The sequence below is a fragment of the Aquila chrysaetos genome, chromosome 21, assembly GCF_900496995.4.
Source record: "Aquila chrysaetos chrysaetos chromosome 21, bAquChr1.4, whole genome shotgun sequence".
NCBI lineage: Eukaryota > Metazoa > Chordata > Aves > Accipitriformes > Accipitridae > Aquila > Aquila chrysaetos.
The window spans coordinates 12,041,434-12,067,398 of NC_044024.1; the positions used below are offsets into that span (position 1 = coordinate 12,041,434).

General features: G+C 51.4%; 1 protein-coding gene across 1 annotated transcript in view; it reads right to left on the reverse strand.

Annotated features, from left to right (window-relative positions):
- Positions 1-3,250: 3,250 nt before the first annotated feature.
- FRMPD3 (FERM and PDZ domain containing 3) overlaps positions 3,251-25,965 on the reverse strand; it is a 33,202-nt gene continuing 10,487 nt past the window's right edge. The window contains exons 13-15 of the mRNA XM_029996560.2: positions 15,461-15,605; positions 7,813-8,634; positions 3,251-6,997 (exon numbers count right to left, since the gene is read on the reverse strand). Of these exons, the coding sequence (XP_029852420.1) occupies positions 4,131-6,997; positions 7,813-8,634; positions 15,461-15,605 (3,834 nt within the window). The 3' untranslated portion in view covers positions 3,251-4,130. The remainder of the gene's footprint in view (positions 6,998-7,812; positions 8,635-15,460; positions 15,606-25,965) is intronic.

The following is a 25,965-nucleotide window of genomic DNA, read 5'->3' on the forward strand; positions in this document are numbered from 1 at the left end:
TCCTCAGAGGGAACAGGATATTGGAAACATCATCAGTAGCTAGCAAACTGTTTGCCTTGCTCAGATTTCTCCCCAGGCCTGGCATTATACTTGTGCTGGGCTTTCCCCTGCAGACACACCAGAGCAGTCCCACAGGGCAGCAGAACCATCAGGCCACTGATGGCAGGTCGCACGCTGTCACCTCTTCCCAGGCAGAAGAGCAGATGCCAGGCAGAGGCTCTGACTTGGCTGAAAACACGCACTGGAGCTGGTCAGTGGATGCTCAGCTTGGCTCATCAGAAAGGGATCAGGCAGGAGTTTGCTAACAGAGGGGGGTTAAAGCATGTCCCGGCTCTCCCCTGCTTTAGGGCAGGAGGGTGTCCTGCAGGCACCAGGAGGACCACACTTTCCCCAGCATGGCTGCAGTGCCCAGCACCAGCGGTGAAGGGGTGAGTGCCACTGGAGGCGTTCCCCTCCCAGAGGGGAATTAAGCCAAAACGTTCATTAGTGACACAAAACCATGCCAAGTCAAACAGTTCATTTCAAACCTGCATTTTTGCTGCTTCATGGCTTCCTTCATAGCCTGGTACTTAACTGCTGTGGAGTCCAGCGACATTGTGGAGTCCTTAAGCTGTGCCCTTCCACTATGGCAATACGTGCATTTCTATAGCTACAAAAATAGGGGGTTTTGCTTATGAACAGTGTTTTGTACAGCTAAGAATTTCCACAAAGTTCTTAAAAAAAGACACAAATGCTAGTTTGGATATTAAGATTAATATATTTAATCTTTCTTGTTTGTAAAACAAGACATAAATTTGTGTATATATATAATTTATATATTTTTAATTTATATATACTATATACAGACAATAAAAAAATTTTCCTCTGTATTAGACTGAGAGATTTATGGAGGAATGATATAGACATAACGGGGAGCTCAAAGAAACTCAGAGTTTCACAATAGATAATTCACGGGTTAAATTAAAACTCGGCTCCCTGTCGGCCTTCAGCATTATAACAGGCTTTGCCCACCACGGACTGAAATCTGAATTGGCTCTTCCACTGTATATTTGCTACATGGTTCTTGAAAGCAGGAGGCTGTCCCCACAGCAGGATCCTCTCTGCCTTGCTGACAGCAATGGCCAAAGTCCGGGACAGCCATGGGCCAGGGGAGGTTATTGCACTCGGTAGAGGATGCGCATGTTAAAAGCACATTGTGCATTTCCATAACTTCTATGGAAGAACGAGAGATTTTGAATGTGCATATTTATAAAAAATAATAGAGATGGGAAGCGATTGATCATACGGAGATCCCTGATCATCCCCAAGCGCTGGGGCAAGCTGGCTGGGTTTGACAACCGGTCTCACTCCTGGTGCCATGAGGCCGATGCTACGATCTCCCTTTCCAGCCGGAGGTGGGTGCAACGGGGAGAGGCGCAGGGATCCCAGCAGGATCCGCTCTCCCTGTGCACGCGTGAAGTGCAGTGGGTGGCAGGGTAAGGGCAATGCAATGTGTAACCTTGCATTTTTCTCCTTGCTCTGTTTTGGAGGGTGGGTGACTGCAGTGAAGCACCACTTAAGGTGGTCTGATTGATTAGGTCTAGAAGCTAGACTGGGAGGCGGAGGGGAACCTCGAGGTGAGAAGGGAAGCAATTAGGAATCATTTTACCATTCACATGGAAGTGAAAAAAAAACAATCCAAAAACCCCAACTCCAAATAAATAACTATTACACACTACTAAATAATGCTTCTTATGGCAGTCAGTCTGGTGGAAGCAGGAAAAGGACCCCAATGCCCTGGCAAGGAGGGCAACTCCTTTGGCTGATGGCAGTAGCACTGCCTGGCTCAGGGGCAAGCCATGGCTCACAGACAAAGCTGTTCTGGGGTTCCTCTCTAATGGGCATGGTGAAAGGAAATAGGAGCGGGTTTGGGCTCAGCCTGGGAAGCATGGACCTGACCTCTGGAGAATGGTGTGAAAGAGGTTTCCTCTCAGCTGCTAGCCCAGCTTCTGGCTTGCAATGGTCAAAGATCAATCTGGGTTCCTTGCAGGCTCTCTAGCATGGACACAGCCATCCAGAAGAGGAAGGGGAACACAGAATCATAGAATCAAAGAATCGCTTAGGTTGGAAAAGACCTTTAAGATCATTGAGTCAACTGTTAACCTCGCACTGCCAAGTCCACCACTAAACCATGTCCCTAAGTGCCCCATCCACATGTCTTTTACATACCTCCAGGAATGGTGACTCAACCACTTCCCTGGGCAGCCTGTTCCAATGCTTGATAACCCTTTTTGTGAAGAAATTTTTCTTAATATCCAATATAAACCTCCCCTGGTGCAACTTGAGGCCATTTCCTCTCGTCCTATCACTTGTTACTTAGGGGAATAGACTGACACCCACCTTGCTACAACCTCCTTTCAGGCAGTTGTAGAGAGTGACAAGGTCTCCTGTGAGCCTCCTTTTCTTCAGGCTAAACAACCCCAGTTCCCTCAGCCGCTCCTCATAAGACTTGTGCTCTAGACCCTTCACCAGCTTCGCTGCTCTTCTTTGGACATGCTCCAGCACCTCAATGTCTTGTAGTGAGGGGCCCAAAACTGACACAGTATTGAGGTGCAGCCTCAGCAGTGCTGAGTACAGGGGTACGATCGCTTCCCTAGTTCTGCTGGCCACACTATTTCTGGTACAAGCCAGGATGCTATTGGCCTTCTTGGCTACCAGGGCACACTGCCAGCTCATATTCAGCCAGCTGTTGACCAACACTTCCAGGTCCTTTTCTGCCAGGCAGCTTTCCAGCCACTCTTCCCCAAGCCTGTATTGTTGCATGGGGTTGTTGTGACCCAAGTGCAGGACCCGGCACTTGGCCTTGTTGAACCTCATACAACTGGCCTTGGCCCATCAATCCAGCCTGTCCAGATCCCTCTGTAGAGCCTTCCTACCCTCAAGCCGATCAACACTCCTGCCCAACTTGGCAACACCTGCAAACTTACTGAGGGTGCACTTGATCCCCTCACCTAGATCATTGGTAAGGATACTAACCAGAACTGGCCCCAATACTGAGTCCTGGGGAACACCACTTGTGACTGGTCACCAACTGGATTTAAATCCATTCAGCACAACTCTTTGGGCCTGGCCATCCAGCCAGTTTTTTACCCAGTGAAGAGCACACCCATCCAAGCCATGAGCAACCAATTTCTCCAGCAGAATGCTGTGGGAAATGGTGTCAAAGGCTTTATTAAAGTCTAGGTAGACAACATCCACAGCCTTTCCCTCATCCACTAAGTGGGTCACCTTGTAGAAGGAGGACCTGCCTTTCATAAACCCATGTTGACTGGGCCTGATCACCTGGTTGTCCTGCATGTGCCGTGTCATGGAACTCAAAACGATCTGCTCCATAACCTTCCCTGGCACTGAGGCCAGACTGACAGGCCTGTAGTTCCCTGGATCCTCCCTATTCGCAGGCATTAAGCCCTCGCCTTTTGCACAGGCAGTACCTGTGCTCAGGACTAGGGCACTGCTGCCTAAGCTGTGAGAGTAGAGCCTTCTAGGGTGACCTAGCTCTGCCCCAGGGTTATGGCATCCTGCCCGTGCTAGGACTACTTCCGAGGCTCTAGCATAGCAGCAGGGACTTGCACCCCAGAGATCATTCTGCTGCTAATTACATTGCATTTGTGGGCCAGGAACACCCTGGAAGCAGAAGAGCTGTTTACATGGCAAGACACTGGTTTGGGTCCAGACTGCCTAAGTGAAGCCAGATCTTGGCTCAGTTACTGCTAACTCACTGGTCTACCACACACTGTGACAAAGGTCTTTGCACAAGTGAGGCCCAGAACCACATGAAACCAAACTAGCGGGGAGATGGGGTGACTGTGCCCCGCAAGTACCGACACCAACAAGCCAGCATGGGAAAGCAAGCAGAGGAGCTGCTTGAGACCCCTGACAAGCTGGTTGCACAGCTTGCGACAGGGCATGAATTTACCCTTCAAAAATACCACCAACACAACCATCCATTCTGCAGAGATAAAACAGCATCTTGGCTACTGCAAACCACAGTAGATGTGGGCCTGTAGACACGCATCCTCACCAGACCTATGTGATTTGAGAATCGCTAGCACATGGCCCAACACACTGGCTTGTTGGTTTTCATAGCTGGCTTACTTATTGATCAACGTCTTTAGGGAGCGTGTGAGCGTGCTCATGACAGTCGCAACTGTGGCTGACTGGCGGGCGAGCTGCTCCACGGTCTGCTGGTGGCTCAGCGTTCTGGCCGTGGACTCCTCCGCAGCCTTCAGGAGGAAGGTGTAGTTTCTCACCACTTCCTCCACCTTTGTCAGCAGCTCTTGGCGCTGGGACTCCGAGCGCACGACATACACCAGCCTCACAAACGTCTCGATGAGGCTGCTTAGCACCTGGAAGCTGCTCGTGATGGCAGAGAGCATGTGGGTAGGACTCTTGTCGACGGCTGCCACGCGGCGGCAGGATGCCCGAAACTCCTTGAACTTGAGGGCGAGCTCTTGCTTGTACTCAGCCAGCTGGGATATGTAGGGTTTGCAGTCCCGGACATCAGGGCTCACCACACATTGCCTCAGGATAGTCAGGAGCTCATTGGTATCCAGCTGCACTTGCAGAAACCCATTGGGAAAGCTGTAGGCATGGCCTCGAAGGGTGTTGATCTTTGCCAAGCTCCCCTCAAAACTGGAGGTCCTTAAATCTATTTCCTGGGTCTGACTGTCATTGGGACTGCTGCAGGCTGTTGCATCTAGGACCTGAAGAGTCCTGCTCATGACTGGGACCATCTGATTGTCCAGCTTCATTCCTGGGAGTATCTGCATGGGGATGGAATAGGACAGCTCATCCTTCTCACTCCCATCATCTGCAACATCGCATTTCCTGTAGTAGAAGCAGTACCGGATGGAGCAGCACTTCTCATCCTCCATGTCTTCATCCCGCAGCTCAGCAGGACTTGGATACATCTCCTCCTGGACAGAGAACACTGCTGAACTCTTCTGGTTCTTTTTCTCCTGTGCTATCTGGACATAGGAGGGGTCAGCCACTCCAGAGGCTTCCTGGATTTTGCTCTTCAGAACAGGACAAAGGATGCTGGGCTCAGGCTCTTTCTGGGGGCCTTTCTGCTTGGTTGTATAGATGTTCTGGTAGATGTCAGAGGACAGGGATGTCCTATCAGTCTTATCTATTTCACTGACACTGTAGCGACGCAAGAGCTTTCTGTAGTGGGGAGCACCCATGCACTCCGCCTGGGAAGTGCATGTTGTCAAACAGGAAACACTGTTTTCTGGATCTGACCGGTAGTCTCTGGACTCTAAACTTGTGGATCGTATCCGCTTGCCTTTGGAAGGGCTGCTCACGCTTGTTAACCTAATGGCTTCTGCCTGCTTCTGGTCATCAGTAACTTTATCCCTTCCTCGCCTCTCCAGTTCTGGCATCACCAGCTGGTTAGGGGGTGGCCTCACCCCCCTGCAAATCCGCTTGCAGTCGCAGCTGCGCCTTTGCTCCCTGGACATCCCTGGGACTTTTTGCACAGGACTGCTCCTTAGCTGGCAGCTGCAGCGCCCAGGGGCAGGAGGGTGCAGATACTCCTGTGGTGGGAGGTCACCTTTGTTCTTTGGCTTGAGCAGCTCTTCAAGGAATTCCAGCTCATACTGCTTCACCTTCTGCAGCTGGGCCTGCCGCTCATCTGTCTCCTTCTTCAGCCGAGTTGGAAATGTTGCAGAGAACAGGTTCCTCAACCTGAAGGGAGCTTTTGGAGCTTTGGGTTTAGCTGGGACATCAGCATCTTGTTGGGTTACCTCCAGGACTTTTTCTTCTTTTTTGGAAGGCACAGTGCTGATCTGCAGGCTCTCAGATCTGGGCACCAGCTGGACTGGCCCTTTGGGTTCCTCACTGGTGCTCCTGAAAGCGCTACCAGGTGATGGAGAGTGCAGATTGCTACTCTCAGCTTTTAAGCTTTTGGCTGAACTTTCCTGTTGCATTTTCTGTCCTTGATTTGAAGGAGCTGTGTGTTTCTGAAAGACGAGGCTTGTGGCTTCCCCACCTGCCTTCTGACCTGGCTCTCCGCTTGTGGCTTTTCCTGAAGCATCTCTACTCACTTTTTGCTGGTAGCTTTTAGAGGCAAAAGTCTTACCAGGCATCATTTCCTCACCTGCTGAGGTGAGGTGGAAAGCTTCAGCCTTACTGCCATGAGCTTCTTTAGCACTTGGAGAAACTTCACAGTGCTGCTGCGGAGAGAGTTGCTGCTGCTGCTGCTGACAGTTGCATAATATCTCTGCAGTTTGTGGACCTCCTTTAAGTTTCAAAGGCTTGCTGCTGGCTGATGCACAGCTGCTGGTACCATTCATGTTCTTGTCTTCTTTTGAGGCTGCTACCACTTGGGGAGCTGAGCCTTTTGCATTTGCCACTTGCTGCAGAGCAGCTGAAATGATGGCTGGAGTTACACCACTTTTTTGATCCAGGAGGAGCTTGGAGCTCGTCTGGACCTCTTTGAGCATCTTCTCTTGTAGATCCTGTGCCTGCTCCCTGCTCGGGGCTGCTGTGGCATGCAGCGATACCTCAAAGGCAGCTTTTGTGTGGCCTGCACCCTTGCACTCAGAGCCTGGCACTGGAGCCCCCCTGTTCTGCTCATTAAGCTGGGGGGTCAGCATCGGCTGGACAGCCAAGGTGTAGCTCCGATCAGCATGCTGCTGCTCCTGTTTGCTCTTGGAATTGCTAAGGCTGGGGCTTTGGTGAGGGAAGGCTGGCTTCAATGAAGGGCTTGGCTCTTGGTGGCTGAGGGAGTAGGGTGAGGTGAGAACAGCCTGGGCAGCACAGCTCTGTATTCGGAAAGGCAGGTCTTTTCTGGCCAGGAGGTTTTCTTTGTTGATGTGTTGAGCGAGGAAGTAGGCTGCGTTCTGATGCTGTTTCATAGCAGAGACCATCTCTGAGACATCAGTTAGCTCTGAAGAGTTGGTTTCATGGCCAGAATCCAAGGATGACTCAGGAGTGATGGCAGCCAGGACAATAAGACCTGAGGAGGGACACAAAGAAAACCCCACGACAACATCCACACACACTGGTACACAGAGAAGAGGGGAACTCCAAGCGGCAGGAGGGTCCCAGGAATGGAAGACACAGCATCCCATCGGAAAAACTTTAGTGACTTCCCGCAACCAAGAGTTAATGCTTTTACGAGAGATCACTTGTCAGCACTGAGCTGGCTTGCTAGCTCAATTCAGCAAGAGCTCTTGGCCCAGAAAAAGGTCCTGGGAAGCCTTCCAGCGTTAGCGATAGCAGAGCTACCGGGACTTGTCTGGAGTGAGAAGGAAAATAGGGCAACAGCTACTCTGCCATAGTGAGTAGGGCAACCAAGATGGGGAGAGGGACAAAGGACTGTGCTGTCAGAAGGCTGGTTCCAGGGACACCCATCTGACAGCAGGTTTGCCCTGTGAAGGGCTTACACACTTCAAAACCTGGGTGGGAACCTGTGAAGACAGAGGGCCAAAGGTACCAGCTGAGTGGGGTCACAACAGGGAGGAACTCATGCTCACAGTACTGGTTTGTTAGCGCCTCATGCCAGCATTGTGGCACGTGGACCATGGCAGATATGGGATAACCAAGAGACTCCTTCAGCCACTGTCAGGGAGAGGAGTCCCACCTCAGCTTCTTAGAAATCTTCTGAGCAGCAGCTTGGCTGCTCCTGCTAGAGCCTGTTGCTACAACTTAGTTTTTACTAGAAGCTGCTCCACAATCACATATAGGATGGGAGAAGGAGACTAAAGGGAAGGATGTACCATAGGAAAGAAAGGCTATAGGGAAAAAAGAAAGTCACAGCCACCAAAATACCTGCTGTCTGCTGTGGTGGGGGATGCGGACAATCCTCTGAAGCAGCCAGGGCTTCCAGTGCCTGCAGGGTGGACACCAGGGCATCGTCCAGCTCTTGGGCATGGTCTCGGACCGTCCGTGGTTGCACGTTGTCTATCAGCGTGACAGGGATCTCGTCATAGAGAATGCCACAGAGGTGCCGGCCCTGCTCCTGGCTCTGGGCAGCTGCCCGGCGCTTGGGGTCGTCCTCATCTGAGCTGTTGTCTCGGAAGCCGGGAGGGGGGGCAGCGATGGCAGGGAGCAGGGACGTTGTCTCGTCTTCTTCCTCATCGCTCCCGGGAGGGGGAAGTGACATCAAGTCCACCATATTGTCCCGGGTGCTGCCAGGCTTGCCCCCCTTGCATGAGGCCAGCCGGCTCTTGATTTTGGCTTGGCAGGACTCACAGTAGAAGTGTGAGGCATCGCTCCGCAGGTGGGTGTCTATGGTATGTGCCCTGGCCCTGCTTGCGTGCCTGTCTTGGTCAAGGCCATCTGGGTCATACTGGTTAGCTGCCCCATTGTAGCCTTGGCCAGAGCTTTTGGAAGTGGGGTCGGATTTGGTCCTGGGACGAGTTTCCTCAAAAAAAATCAGGTTTTCATTGATATCTGTCCTGCTCTCTCTTTCCTTCCTCTGCTCTCGCATGTGCAGGTAGCAAAAGCTGATGAGCTCTGAGTCCGAAGCCCTGGCAGCTGGAACCCCAGCTGCTCCGGTGCCAGCGGCAGAGCCACCCACCAACCCGCTCTCTTTCTTTCCCGTGTGCCCCGCCGCAGCAGGCCGGTGGAGGTTGTGTGTGTTGATGTAATCTAAACAAAAACCACAACAGGCGTATTAGCAGCAGCATCTGGGAGAAGGGAAAACAGCATAGGGAAGCTCCTGCTCACCCTGGAGAAGCATCCACGTGTTCTCTGCCCTCTAGCCCTTGGCATGCCAGACTGCAGTGGAACATGTGTGTCCCCTGTGGCACAGCCAGGCCTCCTGGCTTGTCTTTTGAAAAACCATCTTCTGCAACCTGCTGGGCCTACCTGCCAGTAAGGCAGGACCTGCAGTCCTGCACATGCAGATCATAGAATCATAGGATGGTTTGGGTTGGAAGGCATCTAGTCCAACCCTCCTGCAATAAGCAGAGACATCTTCAACTAGATCAGGTTGCTCACAGCCCCGTCCAACACGACCTTGCATGTTTCCAGGGATGGGGCATCTACAACTTTTCTAGGCAACCTGTTCTGGTGTTTCACCACCCTCATCATAAAAAATGTCTTCCTTATATCTAGTCTGAATCTACCCTCTTCTAGTTTAAAGCCATTACCCCTTGTCCTATCGCTATAGGCCCTATTAAAAAGTCCATCCCCATCTTTCTTATAAGTATTGAAAGGCCACAATAAGGTCTCCCCAGAGCCTTCTCTTCTCCAGGCTGAACAACCCCAACTTTCTCAGCCTGTCTTCATAGGGGAGGTGCTCCAGCCCCCTGATCATCTTCATGGCCCTCCTCTGGACCCACTCAAGCGGGCCCATGTCTTTCTTATGTTGGGGGCCCCAGAGCTGAACACAGTACTCCAGGTGGGGTCTTACCAGCGTGGAGTAGAGGGGCAGAATCGCCTCCCTTGACCTGCTGGCCACACTTCTTTTGATGCAGCCCAGAATGCGATTGGCTTTCTGGGCTGTGAGCGCACATTGCCAGTTCATGTCCAGCTTTTCATCCAGCAGCACCCCCAAGTCCTTCTCCGCAGGGCTTCTCTCAATCCCTTCATCCCCCAGCCTGTATCGATACTGGGGGTTGCCCTGACCCACGTGCAGGACCTTGCACTTGGCCTCGTTGAACCTCATGAGGCTCACATGGACTCACTTCTCAAGCTTGTCCAGGTCCCTCTGGATGGCATCCTGTCCCTCAGGCGTGTCAACTGCACCACTCAGCTTGGTGTCATCTGCAAATTTGCTGAGGGTGCGCTCAATCCCACTATGTCATTGATGATGTTATTAAACAGTACTGGTCCCATATGGACCCCTGAGGGACACCACTCATCACTGATCTCCATTCAGACATTGACCACTACTCTCTGGATGCGACCATCCAACCAATTCCTTATCCACTGAACAGTCCACCCATCAAATCCATCTCTCTCCAATTTAGAGAGAAGGATGTTGTGGGGCACCGTGTCAAAGGCCTTACAGAAGTTCAGACAGATGACATCTGTAGCTCTCCCCTTGTCCACTGATGTAGTCACTCCATCATAGAAGGCCACTAGGCTGGTCAGGCAAGACTTGCCCTTGGTGAAGGCATGTTAGCTGTGTCAAATCACCTCCCTGTCCTCCATGTGCCTTAACATGGCTTCTAGGAGGATCTGTTCCATGATCTTCCCAGGCACAGAGGTGTGGCTGGCAGGTTGGTAGTTCTCAGGGCTCTCCTTTCTACCCTTTTTAAAAATGGGTGCAGTGTTTCCCTTTTTCCAGTCACCGAGGTCTTCACCTGACTGCCATGACTTTTCAAATATCATGGAGAGTGGCTTGGCAACTACATCAGCCAATTCCCTCAGGACTCTGGGATGCATCTTGTCAGGTCCCATAGACTTATGTATATTCAGGTTCCTCAGGTGCTCACAAACCTGATATTCTCTTACAGTGAGAGGGACTTTGCTCCCCCAGTCTCTGTCACGCATCCATCCATTCGAGAGGTGTGGGAAGAGAGGTTGCCAGTGAAGGCAAAAAATTTGTTGAGTACCTCAGCCTTCTCCTCATCCATTGTTACCAGTTTGCCAGTTGTGTTCATCAGGGCGGTACACTTTCTTTGACCTTTTTCTGGCTGACATACCTGTAGAAGCCCTTCTTATTATTCTTTGCATCCCTTGCCAAGTTCAGCTCGAGCTGCGCCTTGGCCTTCCTGACGCCATCCCTACACAACCAGGCAGCGTCCCTATACTCCTCCCAGGATACCTGTCCTTGCTTCCACTGCCTGTACATTTCCTTCTTGCCCTTTAGTTTGACCAGCAGGTCTCGACTCATCCATGCCAGTGTCTTGCCTTCCTTTCCTGATTTCTTACACCTGGGGATGGAGAGCTCTTGCACTCTATGGAAAGCATCCTTAAAGACCTGCCAGCTTTGTTCTGCTCCCTTGTCCCTGAGGGCAGTTTCCCAGGGGGTCCTATTGGCTAACTCCCTGAACAGATCATGAGGTGGAAGGGATTTTGGGTGATCAGCTTGTCTGTACCCGACCTCTGAGGCAGGAAAACCGTAACTAAAGCAACCTTCATAAATGTGTGTGTGATGGAGGGGAGCACATTCCCATGGGCTGCTCTGTATGCGCCACACTTGCCTCGGCCTCCCTACCTGAGTACGTGGGTCTCTCTAGAGGAAAGGGTTCAGCCCTGAGGGATACCACGCATGTTGCCACCAAGAGCAGGAGGCGACTGCTGACACTGAAGTCAAGGGACCTTCTGGCTCTGAGACATCAACCCCTCCCTGCAATAAGGAGAGAAGGGAAGACCTGGAGGAGGCAGAAGGAAGAGGGACATACAGAGATTTACATGGTAGACGTGGAAGATGGCCAGCTCAAAAAAAGCCCACGTGGTATTGAAGAAGCTGACATGCCTTTTTTTCCTAAATCAATAAAAATCTGGATTCCCATTAACAAAGAACTGTTGAAAGTGTTTTAGTGAGGCCCTTAGGTGTGGCTGGGCTATAGTGATGACAGAGGCCAGAAGAGCCTAGAGGGTGGCAGGACAGGATTTAGAAGCAGTTGAGCTCCAGCCAGCAAAAGTCCTGTGACACACTGATGGAGCAGGCCAGCTCCTCGTGTGGTTTGCTCCATTGTCTCCAAAATGATTACGTGCTATAATCATATAAATTTTATAAAGTTAAATATTATGACATCTATGATAAGAAAGTATTGACCCTAAAGCTGTTTTCTGTGAGGAATTAGATCAATGACACTGTGGACCAGCAGCACAACTGATCAGTGCCCTTTTACAAACGACCTTTAGACATCAGAAATATTGCCCTGTTCCTCCCTCTCCATCTCCCCACCTATCTCTTTTCTAGACTAACCACAGCAAATACCTTTAACCTTTCCCGACATGTCTGTTTCCTAAATGTCTCAGCTTTCTTACTGCTCTGGGCTGGACTCCATCCACATTGGTTACCTGGGAAAATGTCTTGTTTCTGTGCTGCATGACAGCAGCAGGGAGAGGAAGCAAGATCCCAGTAGCTTGCTGGGAGGCAGAGCTGGGCAGAACCAGAGGAGGGCTGGCCAGCACAGCAGGCAGTGAGACACAGGGATGCAGATGCTGCATCATGGAGCCACCAGCCATATTCAGAGGGCAATGGGAGCAGCCTGGCTGCATGCATGAATGAGGACCTTCAGCCTCAGTCTGCCAGTTCACACGTTACATGGCAAGAAGGAACTGTTGTCACCATTTTTGCATAATGGTGGCCAGACCAAGCAGTTTTCCTTAGGACACTGCTAAACGTGGTGCAATATTGCCTTCCGGGGAGACATCCAACATAGCTTGGCTGACTTTAAGTGACAGATACCCCCCTAGTCTCTTGTCCCTCACTGCCCAAGATCCATGCATTGTTTCTGTCTAGCTGACAGCTATTGGATCAGGCTAGCTCCGAAAGAGCCCTCTGCTCCTGCTATTAAACATTTCCCTGCAACAGCCTCCCCTTGCTCCCTTGTGCAAGGCAAGCGGCTGAAATATTGCTCGAACTTCTGGCCAGTGGTCCAGCCCTCAGGAGGGGCATCTGTCTGCATTACAGGTTGAATTGTGCAGCTGTGCTGAGAACGGCTGCCAAGGGGATGCAGGCTCTGTCTTACCAAGTATAAATTAAATCAAATAAATCCTAATTAAATTCATTAGCTCAACAAATTGGACAATTTGTCTCCCCAAACACATGTTTGTATTATAGTGTTCATCACCTGCAATGCTAAAATCCCAATCAAAACAATCTCTCTCTCATTTATGGACATACTGGTACTCAGAAATGGCAGCTGTGTGAGTGAACACAAGGCTGCTGCAGCTGGGGACGTGCTTTCAGCACTGGGCTGCGGTGGGGTGGCATGGACCAAAGCAGAGGATTTCCCAAAGCCAGACATCTCTGATGGGTCATGCTAGCAGCCTGCCCCGCTTGGACAGCCTCGCTGGCTGCCCATGCCAAGCCAGGGCCTGTTGCCGAATGGGGCCAAAATCCTAAAATCCATAATCCAGCTGCTGGCTGCTCTGGGGAAGAAGGTCCTGACGAAGAGCTGAGAGCAACCAAGGACATGGAGCTGCTTGGCTGATGATGGCTGCTGGTGGGAGCGGGGAGAGGAAGGGACAGGGAAGCAAATTGCCTGCGCAGCTCCAGCATGACACAACCCTTCCTGCGGAGGGCAAGGATCTGGCATATGGCTCCGCGGGGAAATGCGGAGAGATGGATCTAACTGACAGCATCCGGACAGAGCATGCATTTCTAAAAATGTCTGCAGTTCAGCAGGAGGTTTTAATGGGCCTCAGGGAAGATGGATAAGCTTCTCTGCTAGGCAAAAAGCATGGGCCAGGGCTTGATTTTACATTTAAGATTCTGGCACAGCCTGCCTGAAGCCTGGAAAAGTCAAAGCCTGGGCTAACTTGATTCATCCCAGTGGGGCTTTCTTATCGTTCCTGCAGAGATGTGCTAATGATCAGCAGTCCCTGCTCCCTGTGATCTGCCTAGCTCCTGACAGCTCAGCCTGCAGCTGTAGTGAGACCAGAACTGTGAGCAGACTTTGTTTTCTCAATACACACTAAATTCACACCTTCTGAAGAATGCCTGAGTGGCTGGGCCAACTGTACTGAGTCTGCAGGGAAACTGTTCCAATCCACTAGTCAGAGAGGTTTTCATTGCACCTCTGAGGATAGACCAGGCCATCTAGAGAGGGGCTAGCTCTTTGGTAAGAAGACCATATATCGATTGCTCCATCGCTTCCACACTGTCACTTTCCCTCACACTCACTCTAGCCCCCTGCAGAGTGACATTGGTTTCTTGAGACTGTCAAGAAAAGGGCAAGACCTACTACCCCTTTTGGCATATGTTTGGACCATGCCCACAAAGCACAATCTCCCCGAGGAAAAATGCTGGCTATTATCACTGTTGCTAGAGTGTGGAAAAGCACCACTCGCACATGCTGAGACATCCCCTGAGTGACCAGTAACTGTGGGTGCCGCCAGCCTCCCTCTGAGGCCTTGGGGATGTTCTGGGATGCTCTCCACTTCCCACCGCATTCCTCTGATTCCCCACAGCCATGTGCCCCATGTGTCCCTGTAGCCCATCTCAGGGTGACATGACCCAGGGAAGGACCACTCTCATGATAGCCAGTTAAGCTGGAAACACCCTCCACTCATAGCAAAATGTGACTAAATGTGTTTCTGTAGGGCACCCAGAGCAGAGAGCACAGTGACAGCTGTCAGTAAGAGGTGCAGCTGAAGAAACAAAAGGAAACCATGCGCATATACTTACACCAACATCACCTGCTAGGTCTTTCCCTGGATTCACTGAGGTTGCCGCAGATGCTTTCCTGATGCCTCTTGTGAGTGTGTCTCCCACAAGTGCCAAGCCTCTGTCTGGGTGCCTTCCTCAGACCTCAGAGGCACCGAGTCCTTTCCCAAGGACCCTGCTAGCCCTCAGCACTCCTCCCACCTCGCCCAGCTAGTCCCATCTTGAGGAGGCAGTTTTGACACTCTGCCAGCTAAACTGAAGACTTGTCACAGCTCTCTGGAGCTGCAGTGTCACTCAGGAGGTCTAGAGGCAACCTTCCAGAGTCAGATGGGTTGGTACTTTGCCCATCTCCAGCCACTGATCCTGTATTTTATATTTCCCTATACAAAACATATTCACTGTGAACACCTGCATGGAACAACAGCACATAGCTGATGGTTGGCTTTTGTTTGAAATCACTCTTGAAAATCATCGATCATTTTGAGGATGACTCGCACCTGCAATCCATCCTCAAGGAACAGAGCATCAGTGCCTGGTGGGACAGAACCTGTCTTTAGCTGTTCTGGTCTCCTGCTGTGCCCAGACCAGCCCTCTTCTCCCTGCGTCAGGCTGGGCACCTGAAAAGCTGGGACACCAAAGTTTCCTTCCTGATTTAGGAAATCAGCAGAGCAGCTGTGCTTGCAGAGCTGCTTTTGGAGCCCAGACCCCCACTGCTGAAGGCAGCAGTATCCAAAGGCTGCAGGAGCGCAGTTCCTGGCTGAGTGCATAAACTCATGTTGGTCTCCGGAGCCGGGTTGCTGGCCAAGGAGCATGTACTGCATCCCTGCGGCAACGCACAGGCTGTTCTGCGAGGACCCAGCATTTAGCTGGCAGCATTACAAGTCTTTTCAAACGGCACCTCCTGGATCTGCTCTAGGAGCTGCCAGAACAACACTTGCAGTGAGTGTTTAGGGCCCCAGCTGACACCACAAGTCAGAGCTTATCCAAAATGAGGACTTGTTTCCCTGCTCCTTGTTTTCTGGTTAAAAGGGGTCTGCTGGTTCTGCAGGGGGAATGGGAGCAGAGGGGAGATGCCAGAGAAACCCTTCTCCTTTCTAATGCTGCAGAGCCCTGGGCAGAGGGAGGAGGAGGAGCAGGAGGCTGCGGAAGTGGCTCGCACAGAAAGCAGAGGCTGAAACGTACCTGCCTTGATAATCTGAGGTGGGGGTGGCTGGCTGGGAGCCCTGGAGAATATCATCTTCTTGGAGTCCACCAGGAGACGGCAGTAGCCTGCGATCAGGCAGGCGAAGTTGGTGGCTTCAGGCCACTCCATCAGCAATACCAGCGGCTGGAAGGCAAGAGAAGCAGAGCACATGAGGGCCACACGGCTCAGCCGACATGGGACCAGTGCTCCAAAGGGGTTGCGCTGGGGCCCTGCACTGGTGTAACTTGTGAGCTGGCTGGCACTTTTAGCACCCACACAGGAAAAACCAGCCAGGTGCACATCCTTGCTCCAGATCACCCAACAAATCGCTGTGCACAAGAAAGCGCCTTGCTGCAGCGGTAATTCCTGCTTGCTGACTCTCTTAAGGATGATGAAAGAAGTGAAGCCCTGCAGGGCACAGGCTGTGCATGGCAGGGTCCCCAACCAACTGGCTCCTGATTGTTTGCATGTCAATGTTCTAAGCCTACCTGCAATCACCAGTTTAGCCATCAGGCCCTGGGGAGCTCAGGGAGTTTGTGGAGTCTCCAGCTGCCAGAACCCCTGTTTCATTGCAGGCACCATGTTGCCCTCCCATAAACTAAGACATCTGCTTCCAGCAAGATGCAGAAGGGGCAAAAACCCATTATAGGCTCCCCCAGCCACCACTCTGAGCCTGTGGATCTTATTTAAATCTAACCCTTTGGAAAATTAAATTTGTGCTTAGGAGCAGATGGTGTCTTCTCTTTTAGGAGAGCATTTATTCACACACTAAAAAAGGTCTTTGCTTTAAAGAGAAGAAAAAATCAGACACAATCAGTGTGCCACGTATAACCTCACTGCACAATCTAGTGGCAGGCACCGTGACTCCCCGACTCCCAGCTTGTCCCAAGGAGAAGGTTAGCTAGCCTGGGGAAGCTGTCGGGGTTGGATCCACTCTCTTACCTGCCCGGTGAAGTCCCATGCACTGCTGGGACCCACCTGGGCAGAGCAGCCTACGACAGCATACCTCGGTCGAGCAGTCCACACTTGGTCTGAGCCCCCAGCACCACACTAGGTGGACCCATGAGATGGAAAAAAAATGACAGTGCCTTCAATAAAGTTACTGCATGGCAGCTCTAGTCCTCATCTACCCCTTGCACAAAGCACCCCTACCTAAAGGACATTTGTACCCAGGTACAGGGCTTATCTGAGGCAACTGGGGGATGTTTAGCTACTGCTGTGGCTCGGGCTGCCTGTCCTGCCATGCTCAGTCTCTTGCACACTGACAACCCTCCAGGACTCAGAAGAGCTTGTTTACCACATCCAGGGCAAACCGAGTATGTTTTAAAAACCACTTAAGCCTATGCAGTGTGAAAACCATTAAAGCTATTTTGGTTTTCTTGTTTTATAACCACAGGAGGTCCCTGGTACCCACTGGCCAGTTCTGTGCTCTGCTCAACACTTGTTTTTTTAAGCGAACAAGCCAACTCTGGCAAAGGAAGACCCGGCTTTACAGCACATCACGCTCTGGACCATACAACGCAATTAACCTGGGTGTGAAGTCATCAGCCCTGGGCAGAGCTGCGGAGGAGCGTGATTCCTCCTAGGGCCAGGGTAAAGAAGTTCCCTCCTTGGCTGCTACGCAGGAAGAGAAAGGAAAAGAAATAACCCGACGCAGAAGAGAAATAACCTGACAAGCGAACACACTCTGCTGAGAGGCTCTGCCCCTGCCCACTTGACGAGGCTCTTTCTGCATTATGGAAAATAAACCTGAGATGACACAGATCAAAGGGAAAGTATCAAGACAGAGAGAAAGGAGAGAAGAGATTCTCCACATAGCTCGAAGGAGGCAGGCATGCAGCGGTAGCGGGGGGGGGGGTGTGACACCTCTTAGCCCAGCTCCAGTCTTGACATAAGTGATGAAAGGAAACCATGTGTTCCAGTTCTGCCATATGAAGCATCCTTAAAACAAGTGCCTTCTACATAGGGCTAAGCCTTCTTGGGTTTTTCAAGCCATCTGTTGAATAAAGAGACATGTGTGCATTTTCCCACCTCTGTTATGCAGCAGTGAGGGTTTCAGTGCTAGCTAGCAACAAGAAAGGAAGCAAACGCCAAGGGGAGGGAGGCAATTGCTGATGAGTATCCACTACTGGGAGATTAAATGAAGAGGCCAAGGTGGGTTGAGAATTCCCTTTCAAAAGGAAAACTATGGGGGGCAGTTTCCACCACATGAGTCACACACCAGAGATTCACAGCTAGTGTGTCTCAGGGACACCAGGACTGAGTGGCACAGAGTCATGGATCTTCATTGCCTCCCTGTCAGCACTCACCGTTCAGCCCACAGTGCAGTCCCAGTACCCCAGCTGGGTACCCGTAACTCTGAGATCCAGCCCTACTTCCATCTTTGTTCAGATACCTCTGCTTCAGGATGCACCCACCTATCCAGAAATGGGACTGTAGGTTCTTGCTGGCAAGAAGCAGCCCCTGGATCAGTCCTCCTGAAGGGAGACAGGACTGAGACACCACCACCCTGACTGGTGTTTCTTGCCTACAAATAAAACACAGGCAACGCACCAAGATGCCGTGAGCTCCCTGCCAGGTCTCCGAGCAAGCCCAGCCTCCAGACCAGCTTCCAGTAATCAGTGTGTGGCATGCTGGGGTTAATTGTAGCACACTGCTCTGAAAAAGAGGAATCTTAATACTGATTAGCATTACAGCTTAGCAAGGGTTCTTAGAAACAATTACTCTCACATCCTGGCAAGCAAGCGGTGTGAGAGTTCTTCTCTAATTGTCAAGCATTCAAATATTGTTATTAGGGATTAAATCAATTCAGGGGCAGCTTGAAGCCATCCACCCGCGCTGCCGGCAGTGCTCCAGCAAGCTCCCTATGGTCTGGGATCCCATGCTACAGGGGCTCTGTGTCCTGCTGATGGATTAATGGCTATTTAAAAAGATATTGAATGTGAGCTAAGCTGCTGCAGCTGGACTGTGCGTCTCTCCTGGCCTCAGTGGCTTCTCTGCTTCTCACCAACAGAGGTCTGGCTGTAACCCTTTCCCATGTGGGGTTGCAAGACTGAATCTCTCTTCCATGCACCTAGATAATTTTGCTGAGATTGCAGCAGCTCAGCTGCCTTTGAGACTTCCACCCTGCTGCCACATCTCCCTGGAAGTGGCCAACAGATCTGAAAGTGATTTGTGGGGTCAAGAGACAAAGAGGCAACATGATCATAGCAGCCTTGTTTCCTTGGGAAATCAGGCTACAAAGAGGAGGTGACAGGGATGGCAGCTAACGGAGATGTTATTTTTAGACATCGGCAATCTTGGTCACCCTGTTCCACACAGGCAAGGCAAATGAGATCTCACGGAGATAGCCAGGCACAGGCGAGCTAAGCAGACATTGACTTTCTGAACAGTTGCATGAAAAATTTCCAACTAATGTTGCTAAGGGTTTTAGATGGTAAATTCAGGGCAGCTTTGCAGGGACCTGCTCTAAGTAACAACAATGCAGGACTGTAGTCTGTGCTTTGGGCTTCCTTGTGATACCCATGTCTTGCAGCAAATGGGATTGACCTCCTTTCCTTTGGAAAGATCCTGCAAGGAGCAGTAAGGGCTCATGCCTGTGGTCAGTACTGGCCTGGTCCCCAAGGGGCTGGGGCCCATGAAACATCCCTGCCTCCCCCTGCAATTTTTTTAACTCACTGCTCAATCTCAACCAGATCTGACAGAACGGCAGCAATCTGAAAGAGCATGAATCTTCATAAGTTTTCTAAACCCGGTGGTGTGGTAGAGCAGAGAGACTTCTGTGAGCAGCTGGAAGGCAGGGAAGCATGCAGCAGGAGCAAAACTGGTGTCGTTCCTCTAAGACCTGCTCCCTGCCTCGTCGGCACTGATTTTTTTGGAGGTGGCCACAAAATGCAGTACCTCTTTCCCAGCTGTTAATCAGGAGATGGTGTTAATCACTGATGGGGAACAAGTTATTAACTAGGATAACCCTCCGGTTGTCCTCCTGCCATGCACTGATGGCATGTCTCATGTGAAGCAGCCCATCCTCTTCCTCCTCCTCACCGGCATGTTCTCGCCGTGACAGCAGCAGGGGCTCATACCTTGGTGGTCCCGAGGACTCTGCTTCCCTGGGTTGCCAGAGCAGAAATGCCTGTCTGATTTTTGTCAGGGCAGCAGCACCTTTAGGATGAAAGCTGTTTTTACACGGAAGCAGACTTACTTGGATAATCCTACTGCTCTAAAGATGCCAAACATCAGATTCCTAGCGGGACAAACAGGTAAAAGTTCATCTCTGACCTGTAATATGCCAACATGAAAAGAAGATAATTTTAAAGAGAATGCTCTTTCTACATCTAAATGCATAATACCAGCCTGAAATTATTGATGTTTTGATCTTTCATTCATATTGGTTTTCTAGATTTTCTAGTCATAATGAGAAAAGGACATTTTTTCACTTAAAGTTTCCTGCTTGGCAACCAGTCTCTCTGGAAAGTAAAACAAAATACATTTATACTGGATATGAGAGATGAGTTTTCCATTAGCTTATTAAGGATATAGTGCTTTTTCTATTATGCCCTGCCTTTAAATCAAACCTCGACGTCCTTCTGGAGGATATTCTCTTTTTCAGACAAAGGTGAAGGTTTCATAGAAGAACGTCTGAAGCAAATTTTATGGCCAGGGTTATGCTAGAGGATCTTAACAGTCCTCATATTTAAATTAATTTATGACCCAATCTGTGCACACTATAACCCTTAAGCTTATGTGCATTTCCTTTTAATCTCCCCCCTTTATCATGTACTTTGGGTCTTACCCTGCTTCCTTTAATGTAGTGCAGTAGAAAGGTGGGAGATGAATTTACATAATTTATGTTCCCTGGTTTACTTGAGATGCGCTGCCAACTTTATACTTTATAATATAGGCATTGGGGCCTAATGAGACAGCAGTCAATTTTTCACTTGTACATTGACCTTTCCTTCCCTCCCTTTAAGCATTATTAACTCAGCTCTATCAATACCAGGCTGCTTGTGATTACGACCATTATTTCCCATTTGTTGATCAATAAACCTCCTGCCTTTGTTAGCAGCAGACCTTCAGGTTTCTGCAGCAGCGTCTCCTTCCTTAGGGTTTGAGCAGCCACCACCACCTTGAGCAGCCACCAAGGAGGGTGAATGCCCTCCTTGTTCCCTGCAAGGTCCTACAATATGTCACAGCGGAGGGAGAGGTACCACTATAGACTGCGAATTTGTAGGTGTCTCCTTCTCTCCACTCTGATGATGATGCTGTGTCCCTTGTGGTGCTGCTGTCTCTGGGGGAAGGCACAGGTCCAGCCAACACCTTCTCATCGTGCTGCAGCTGCCACCCTCGCTGGCTTTCATCTTCCCCCTGACTACTCAAAGGGCTCGTGCTCTTCCCTGTGGGATTTCTAGTAACCAGAGCCTCCTGGAACTTTTGGCATCCTCCATGTTTCCTATTTGTTGAAGCAAGTTCTCAGGACTCCCAAGGTTGCAGCACCATCGGGCTGTGCTTACGCCCACAGCACTGGATGCCTGAGGTCTGCTTGTTTGTTGGGGTTTTTTTCTTCTTTCTTTTTTTGAAATAAACAAATCAGCCTGGCTTTGCAGGCTTGGAAACTCATCCTCTCCACATGTTGTCTGACTCTTGTGTTTCTGGCTGGCTCCCGTGTTTCCGGCTGGCTCCTGTCCCGGGTGCCCGCGGGCAGCACTACGGGTGGTGCCAGGGCTGGCACCACACGCTGGTACGTGCTTTGCTTTGCATCCCACTAGAAAGGCTCTGCGAGGGGGGGACACTGCATCCGCCCCTCCCGCCCCAGGTACTGAGCCAAAGGAAACCTCAGTCCCTCCCTCTCTCCCACGAGATGACAGCATTTCAGAATGGCTTAATGCAAATAAAGATGAATTCAGCTTAGGGAACCAGAGCCTTTAGGTCCATCATCACTCCAAAACCTCGGTCTTTGTGTAGGAGAAATCCAACGGCCTTCAGTCATTGCTTGCACGAGCGGAAGCAATGCTGGCCTCACCTGCCCTCATCAGCTGATGGGGCTCCCAACTGTTTTCAGACTACAATTTGGCAAACGCACGTACGACACCGGCCTCGGCACCCACAGTGCATCCCTGCCACGCTCAGCTGGGGAAGCACCGCTGGGCCCAGGGCCAGCTGCGGCCCCACCAGCACCCGCTGCTGCGGGCTCCGGCAGGGAAGGCTTGGAGGCAGAGGGGTCACCATCCCATCGCCGATGAGAGGGAGGGGCGGCCGGCGGGCAGGACTTGGCTCCTTCCAGGGGAAGAGGAGAAGGCTACACCCCAGCCATGCACGGCTGCTTTTTATTTCCGTGGCAGGCTGGAAGCATGCCAGGGCCCCTGGGACACTGTCATCAATAGCCAGATTCCAGGCACAGCAGCAGCCGAGGACCTTTCTGAATTAATTTTTCCTTTGTTTTCCTCTGTCGAATCTTGATCTCAGCTAAAGCACCGGCTGGCTGCAGGCCCTGCTGGGAGGCATGAAGTCAATTACCCCACTGCCTTTGATTGAATTGCGCTTAGCGAGCAGCCAGCCACCGTGGGCTCCTGCCCCACAGCCCAGTGCAGGGACTAGGTGCAGCCTGGGACAGCTCCTCCGTTACATTGCAGATGCTTCTCCGGGCTCAGGCAATCCAGCTGCCCCCCGAGCGTTCCTCTTTCATTCCCATTCAGAGGGCTTCAGCAGCTTTTTTGCCAGTGTTAAGACTGTTAATAATAAAAAGCCCAGTGGTGTGTAGCTGTGTAAATCAAAAAGGAGAAATGCTCCATTTGAAAAGGCATTTCAGTAAGAGCAAAACCTTTGCTTCTGCAGGAGCTGCAGAGCCACACAGCCAAGGGTGCGACCTGGTGGAGCCACCTGGCTGGACGTCAGGAGCTGGTTCTGGTGTGCCCATGGAGCTGAGCAGCTCTCCCCACGTCATCTGCACTGGGGAGCTTGGGTGAGCGTGGTGAGCAGCAGCCCCTCTGCCTCCTCTGGACCCCGTTGGTGCTGCTGGGCTTGCCCAGATGCCGGGCAGGAGATGCTGACACTGCCCTTCCTGGGATGTTGGGAGGTAGAAGAGGACTTTGCAGTCCTGCGCTGGGGAGGAGGGGAGATGCATGTCTGGAAGCCCAAATCTGAGCTGGCTCAGAAGCATTGGGTGCTTTCAAATGCTGCTCCCAGCAGTGCCAGGCAGCTGGAGGGGGAAGCCCCCAGGAGATGCAGTCCTGCGGGGCACCCAGACCACCGAGACAAGCTGCATTTAATGCATAAAGAACACAGGAGATGATACCACATGCCACCATCCTGTCCCCACTGAATCTATGAACTCCAGAATCAATGCTCAAACACCGGCGAGTCCAGAGCACAGGAGGAAGAGCGGAGAAGTGACGGCCCCAGCAAAGAGGGGACTTGGCCAGGTGGGAATGACCACACAATCCTGCAAAATGCCTGCACCGCTGCAGCACAGCTGGGGAAGCACTGTCCTGCCTCCAGCCATGTGCTGTGAACTTTCTCAGCATTTCCAAGCAAACCTGCCCTGCTCCCTCTGTGGCTGTCAAGATGAAACCTGCTCCTCTCCTCCCAGCAGCTCCCTTGGACATTGCAGGGAATAAAAATCCTTCTTGGACCCAGAAGCAGAGGCCTGGAGGCTTTTGCTCCTCTGTCCTGAAGTTGCACAGCTCCTCTACAAGGGGTCCTGCCAGCATTTGCCCCTGCCTTGCCACCCTTGCAGTGGCAAACAGCTAAAGAAAGCAAAGCAGAGACATCAGCCCTTGGGTTTGTATCTGAAACGGGCTGTTTTAAACAGAAACTGAAGCCCAGGATGGACAAGCTCCAAAGCAAACCAATTAACTACCCAGTGAATAATTTATGAGACAAACACCGTTTCTCTTCCTCCTGAACTAAATGCAAATGTTTTACAATCTCCTCAAGCCTGCTTGTTACCTGAAAATCTTCCCCAGCTCCTTCTGGCAGGTGCGTCTGAGCTGCAGTTGCAGGCAAGCAGCGGATAAGGATGTTTGGGCAGTGCTGGCTGGTGCAGTCGGGGTGTGCAGACCTCCTGGGTGATGGCTGCTCCGTGACCTGACCCCTTTTTTTAACCCTTAGGATCAACTACACAGCATCAATAAACCTGGTGCTTAGAAATGCAAAATGGCCTTACTGCACAAATCCCTTAACCGTCACTGACCATTTGCTGTTTCCACAGTAACTCAGAGAGCAGCTGCAATCGGCCGCCACCACCCCACCGATTCAGGCTGGCTCACCCGCATCCCTGCCATAACCTGGGGAACGCTCCAGAGCTGCCCCAGCACCAGCATCCCGCAATGCAGCGCCACGCATCACAGTGCAACAGCCCCTGGGGACGCCTCCACCTGCTCTGCAATCCAGGGGTGATATGGATTTCAGTGCAGGACCCCAGAGCTGTTGGGACACTACTTCAAGCACAACCCTCTAATGGTTTAAGACTCACAGCAGAAACAGATTTATTTGCAGCCCAGGGCTTTAGCCAGCGACACATTCAGTGCAATAGAATAATTGCAGAAGGCAGATTAGCATTGCGAAGTAATGATCTTTTTGCCTGCTTTTCTTAGCCTTGCCTCATCTATCGCTGTCCCACGTAGGATTAGCATATGCCTCATTTTGGAGCAGACATTCTGGCTTTAAAACCCAGCCTTTTGGATAATGGTTAAATGAAGACAGATAACAGCAGCCTCTGCACTGGCAGGGTGCTGTTGAGCCTGCTGAGATTCACAAATGGGATGCTCGCTCCACTCCAGGCAGGCAGAAGGGCTTTTGGTGGCTGTAGGCAGCTGCCTGGAATTTCTCAGGGAAGTAAAGCTGCCATGCATGTGTACGTGCTTGTGGGAAGTTGTATGTGAGCTGCCTTTTATCCAGCAATTGGGAGGCTGGATAGAGGGGACACGGGAGAAAGACTACTCCTACAGCAGGAAAGGGCTGGTGGTGTTACAGAGTTAATTACTGCTGCAGAGCATGGCTGAGGGGAGCGGCACTGCAGGATCTGTGGAGAAGCCGTGTGGGAATTGCCACCTAATTTATAACAGATGGACATCAGCATCACCTCAGCCTCCATCACACCTGCCACTCCTGTGGCCAGTCTCAGCTGCACACTGGACTGTGCCGGGGGGGGCAACTGCCCTCTCCCACGCCAGAGAAGGGACAACGACACCAGAGAGGCTTGTGCATGCCACCGTGAGCTCGATGCACTCCCGGGGCTGAGCAGCACCGTGTGGAGCAGAGCTAACACCGCACATCTCCTGTGCAGTACTCGCAGCCAGCGAGATGGCCATGGAACTATGTGACAGTGGGAACACACTGTGCTCCAAGCGCTCACAGGGTTGTGACCAGCCTATTATTAATGTATGAATATCATGATTTATACACACCTATCCAAGGGGTTCGGGCACCAGGAGGAACCAGAAGGGCTGCTCATGGTGCAGACTATATCCCTTGGTTATACCTGCTCCATAAGCAGTAAGGAGGAGACCCAGTGGGCTCCTGCACAGCCCAGGCAGCCAGAGGGCAAGGAGGGCTTCCACCTGCACAGGCTGCAGGGTGGGAGGTTTGAGGGTTTTGAAGGGTAGGGACAGGCACAGCAGGACACCAGGACTTCACCTGGGCAACGACCGACCTCAGTGGGATGCAGAAGAGGGAATATTACAGATACTACAGTTGACCAAATAATACCCACTGAATTACAAATGCAAAAAAAGGGCTTCATCGATGAGGCTGTTGGAGGGGACAGCCGAAGCAGAGGGGATGAGGATGAGCATGGCTCTGGCAGAGGCTACCGGGGTGTTACTGCGGTTCAGCAGAGCTACTGGACCAGGCACAGCGACAGCAGGAAAACAGACTTGGGGGAATTAATGAGTCTGGTGGGAGGAAGTGCTAAAATCCACCAGGAGAGGAGGCAGCAGGAGAATCCTAAACAAATCCACCATGATTACATCTGCAAGGCTATGGCTGCAATAGAGAGCACAAGGAAAGGGCTGCAGAGAGGGCTGAGGCTTAGAGACCTTGCAGGAGGTGAGGAAACATGGAGGCAGCCAGCAAAGCAGCTCAGCTTCATCAGCCTTGGAGGGAAAAGGGATGAATGCGGGGGCAGCAAAACTGACCTACAGCCAAAGGCTTGGAGAGCTTGTGCAGATACACCCTGTTTGCTGTGCAGCAGCATCTTCATGCCCCAAAGCAGTCACAACTGCACTGTGCCAGATGTCAAGGCACGTGACAGCACTGCTCCTGTCTAATTTGGCCCAAACTCAATCCTAACTCTGTCCTGTTAAATTCAAGGTGGGAGGAGAGGAGAGGATGAGGCTTGGCATTGATCTGTCAGATCGCTGCCTCTCAGTTCTGTCCTTCCCTACAGGGCAGGGAAGAGCTGGGCAAGGGAATGCAGTGAAACTGAGGATGCCCTGGAGCAGGCACACGGCTACCTGCCTGCACGTCTGCTGGAGATGTGTCCTAGCTTATTAAAAACCTGAGCAAA